Source organism: Frankliniella occidentalis, unplaced genomic scaffold (genome assembly GCF_000697945.3).
Source record: "Frankliniella occidentalis isolate FOCC.00 unplaced genomic scaffold, Focc_3.1 Scaffold461, whole genome shotgun sequence".
Taxonomy (NCBI): domain Eukaryota; kingdom Metazoa; phylum Arthropoda; class Insecta; order Thysanoptera; family Thripidae; genus Frankliniella; species Frankliniella occidentalis.
Window position 1 is genome coordinate 109,712 of NW_026267579.1, and position 4,694 is coordinate 114,405.

Below are 4,694 nucleotides of genomic sequence, written 5' to 3' on the forward strand. Positions count from 1 at the left end.
TGACACCTTAACGATAATTTATGTATATTAACTTTTAGTGTATATATACGAGTATATACTCGCCCTGATAGATGTCGGTATCATCTGCTGGAACCTGAAACTGAAAACCCACAACGCCGGGGAACCAAACCTCCGTGGTAACATGTAACATCCAACCGTGTGCGCTAACTTGTTCACAGCAATATTGTACAAAAGGATGTGTTTAGTGTTGTTGTTTTTGAAAAAAAAAATATTTTTGCAACAGGGAGCGAGGGAGGAGATGAGTAAAAGAAATAAGCAGGGTCGAGCCAAAGCTGTGCAGTGATGCAAGCTAAAAGACGAGGGTGAGGACCGGCGAGGACCGCCACTGCCAGCCACTGCAGCCATTGCGCCTGTGCCGTAAGTTGGGTTGCCTACTTTCCAGCCCATAGGCGCAAACATGAACGACTTGGTTTCAATGTGAAAAGTCGAGGCCCGGCGCGGGAAGGTCTCACTTGCCTCTCGTTTTAAAAGCACATGTAGTAACTATTGCACGGTCGTTGATCATAAAATATCTCCACAAAGTATATATACAGAATAAAACCCGGGACTCGCGCCATGGAGCTTGACGTAGTCTCCGTCCTTCAGTTGTCCTCTGGGACCGTCGCCGATCTGGCCTCCTAGAACAAAACAGAACACATAGCATTATTCCTTATAGTTGGGTTGGAGCCGATGGGCGCGGCGTGGCGTAACTTTACGAGTCTGACATTCTATTCTCTGACATAGAGATGCAAACGGCGTGTACCGGGTGTCCGGGAGAATACGCGGCAGCTCGATGGGTTGCCTACGCACTGGTGTGCAGGCGCGGAGGGCGAGGGGGGAGCGGTGGAGGTGGCGGGAAGGCACGGCAACTTAGAATATTTTGTGCATTATTTTATAATATCATTATTTTTTGCAGGGGGGGGGCACTATAGTTTAGTGTCCCATAAGGCCTCGAGATTTGGCCTTCCTACCCACGGAGGACAACAAACCAGGTGTAACGATTCGAAAGAGGCGACATCGATCATCGATCCGACACCAAAATAGACTTTGTCAAGACAATCATGTTTGTCACCACCCAAATCCCACAATACCTTATTGATTTTCTTCCCTCGCTTGGACCAGAAGGTGACGTTGCAGTTCGTCCGCTTCCCCGTCCGCTGATTGAACACGGAGCACGAGTTGAAGGGCGGACTGTAAAGGTGCAGCGACACGGCGGGGTCCGAATGCGACGGGTTTTCCACGCGGTGGAGTCCCATGGAATCTGCAGAACGAGGAAAAGTGGGAGAGTTTTGAGAGGGTCGTTGCGGCGCGTTTGTGATCGGTGAGAGGGGGTTAGACTTGCCGCCCCGCCCCGCGCCCCGCCCGAGCTTCTGCTGCAGCAGAGCAGGTGTCTGTAAACTTGTACGCGCGTATTCCAGCACCATAAACTTTGCATTGCAAGATGGCATTGCAGCAGGCAGGCTCGTTGCCGACCGTGGTCGTGCCAGAGGCTGGTATGCGGGCCGCGGGCATGCGACGCATTTGCCTGCCGCCTTTCTTCGCCTTCACTTCACTTTGATGCCGTAGGTCTCCATAGCCCTGTGGTTTTCGCGTGGCTTACCGTTGATGTAGCAGACGTCGTTGAGCCGCAGGTCGGTGCGGGAGATCTCCTCCAGGGGCCGGCCCTCCTCGTCGGCCTCTTCCTCCTGCAGCTGTTGGTCCGGCCGGCTATCGAGCTGGCTGTCGGGCCAGCTGAAGCGCACCTCGCTCAGCGTTCCCTGGAGCATCTGCAAATGGACGTGGGGTAGTCAGAAGGGAACGCACCTGCAGGTGCGTCTGACTGCGTCGGCCGTTCGCTGCTTACCTTCATGAAGCAGTGTGCGTCCGCATGGTCGTGTACGGCTGAACCGTGGTCGGGACCCCAGCACAGGATCATGAGGTTGAACTTGCCGTTGCCTTCGTCGACGAGGTTCCGCGTATACCTGGAGAAGACCAACCGTGTTAGTGGTGGTGGTTGGGTAGTAGCAGAGCCGGTGATGGGTGGCGTGGAAAGCCGATGCTATCCGATCGCCGCATGCAGGCACCGCGTCATCGCCCCTTTCCCATGGGGAAGTCCCCCAGATCTGAAGGGGCAAACTGCACTACTTTCCGCCCGTGAGAAGGGAAAAGGCACGCCCCCGCCTTCTTCTGCTTGGGTCTGCAAGACGCAAACACCGGCGACTGTTTAGCAGGAGGTCAACCACCATACCGGTAATTTCCTTTGGTTGTAGCAGCACAACTTGCCTGGCGTGTGGTAGTCCAATAATGTACCCTCCTCCATTCCCCTTCCCCCGATCCACGCCTGGATACGCCCCTGCTATGCATAATGAACGTAAACTTCCATCGCTTCCATTCAGACAAGCTTCCCAACTTTCCTGTTTTTCCGATATCCATGCTGCTGCCAAAGCAGTTGCTAAGGCCGCGGGTGACCCCGCCGCCAGTCCGGGCGCCAGCGGGTGACGTCGTGTACGCGAGTGGAGAGCGAGTGCTTGCCGCAGCAGGGGTCACGTCATTCAGTTTATGGACCGGACTGACACAGGTATGGAAGCCACACGGCCTGAAGCCTGCTCGGCAAGCGCGGGCAAAGTCTCACCTAAATCTGTCGAACTTGGCGAACTTTTTCCAGTCGGAGGGGTTGCTCTGGTACGAGGCCATGACCTCGCTCACGTGCTCGATGTTGACGACGTCGTCGCGGAAGATGCGGTGCAGCTCCTGCACCAGCTTGTCGAGGCCGTTGATGGGCGAGGCGGGCTCCTGGGCGGGGCGCAGCGCCTCGAAGGAGGGCAGCTTGCTGTGCAGCACCACGTCCTGCAGCGACGTGATCTCCATGGCGCGGGGGGAGCCTGAGGGAAGCAAACGGCATTGTAAAAGTGACCAATGACATATCGGCCCGAAATCAGGAACGATTACGGATATCAGAAATGAGTCGATTTCAGGAGCATATCCTGAATCAATCTGATACTACAAATGCTGGCAATTTTCTGGTGTCTGGTATAGTTCTGGCGGACTGTTTAACAGCGTACGCGCGAAATGCGAATGGACCTGGTGTCGAACGAATTCTCACACGGCGATTGGCCGGGGGGGGGGAGGGGGAGGTCCCATCCTCACGTAGGCCGTAGGCAGCCGAAGCAGCCGCATCCAGCAAGCGAAAATGCGCGCGCAAAGTTTGGCGGGAAGCACTCTCGCTCCGGAGTGGCGCCGTTGGCGCCGCCCTAGCAATACAGCTTCAGCAGCACAGACCCGCCCTTGATCCAGATAAAGCGCCACTCGTCCCACCTCCCGGTCTGTCATTTCGGGATCCTCCCGTTCCCACCTTTCTTCCGGGAAAACTGAGAAGATTGCTATCAGGCGTATCCCCACGGCCCATAGACCCAACCAGACCCAAACCTACTCAAATGGAAAGTTTCGCGGCAAGGGACTGCTCATCCGACGTGCTTTTTTTTATCGTGCATACTAATGTGTCGTATTTTAAATCTTAGTCTGAACGCGCCTTGTTGGCAGTCGACAGTACCAGGTTGGCTCACTCCTGTAGTTATGCTGTACCGCACGCACGAATGCAGTCGGGTGGCCTACTCGTTCAGCCCGGAAGGCGCCGTGGTGGACAGGGGCGATAGGCAAGCCCGATCGCACTCGTGCATGGCGGTACAGCATAACTATAGAAGTGCGCGGGGTTAATCAGCCACCTGCTATAGGTCAAAATGTAAGACCAGGTCTTTCTTTCTGCTGTGTGCCTGTCGGCCTTGGCAGGGAATTTCCAGCGACTTTCGTTGTTTTGGATCGATGTGGGATCCTCCGAAAAAGTACCTTTCGGTTGTCTGCTCGACGCCGCAAAACACTATTAGTGTGAAACCAATAAATGGGGGATCGGCGACGTAAGCATCCAGCTTGACACGCGAACACCCCCCCCTCCACCCGCTCGCGTCATTTCTGTTTGTTTCTTCGTCCTCATCACACTTTCCCGCTTGGTGTGCGTGAGGAGGGCGCACTCCCCACTCCGCTTGGATCGCAGCAATCGCCAGAAATTGGTCCAGTTCAAGGGCGAAAGTGTGTCAATACCATGTGGAGTGAGTGGCGATCGAGTACGATAAGACAGGTCGTGGCGGGGCGTGGCTGTGGGCGGGTCCGACGGGGACCGAGCCGAGATCTTGTTGTTCCCAGAGACATTGTTGTTGCCGAGACGAGAAGCCAGCAGCAGAGCTACAGAACGCGGAACGGATCGCCGTGGACGTATGGGCATGCACGAGCGTGTGTCGCATCCCTGCAGCAAACGATTGCACGCGCCACTGACACGGATCAGGGAAGAGCGCAGCGGAGCGCAGGTGCATGGAGTCATAGCCTGGTCTCCATCCCGGGAGCGGAGGGACGTATCGCTTACACGGATCAGCGAATGGAACGATTGCGCGTTCTACTAAGCGCGAAGAAGCACACAGAAGCATAAGGGCAGACGATTAGACTGCAGAAGTGACGTTTCGAACCAGAGGAGAATGTGTTGTTCCCAAAGTTATTCCGCAAATAAAATGCGCACATGTTCCAGGAAATGACGGGAAAACATGGAAATATATGTAAATGTGTTTTCTGAGTGCAGAAGCTAGTGGTAAGGGACGGCTCGGTGCAGAACAATAGTGTACATACATTCAGCTAAGCGAGTGGACAAGAATAGGGGGGGGGGCATCGAC

The 4,694-nt window shown here is 55.1% G+C and overlaps 1 protein-coding gene across 1 annotated transcript; it reads right to left on the reverse strand.

Moving 5' to 3' along the window:
• Window positions 1–222: 222 nt before the first annotated feature.
• LOC113206449 (cysteine dioxygenase type 1) lies at window positions 223–2,861 on the reverse strand (the record flags this gene model as incomplete). Its single annotated transcript, XM_052274901.1, is given in 5 exon segments — window positions 223–638; window positions 1,092–1,261; window positions 1,601–1,766; window positions 1,844–1,961; window positions 2,612–2,861. Coding segments are annotated over 5 exon segments (726 nt in total). The 3' UTR covers window positions 223–602.
• Window positions 2,862–4,694: the final 1,833 nt, after the last annotated feature.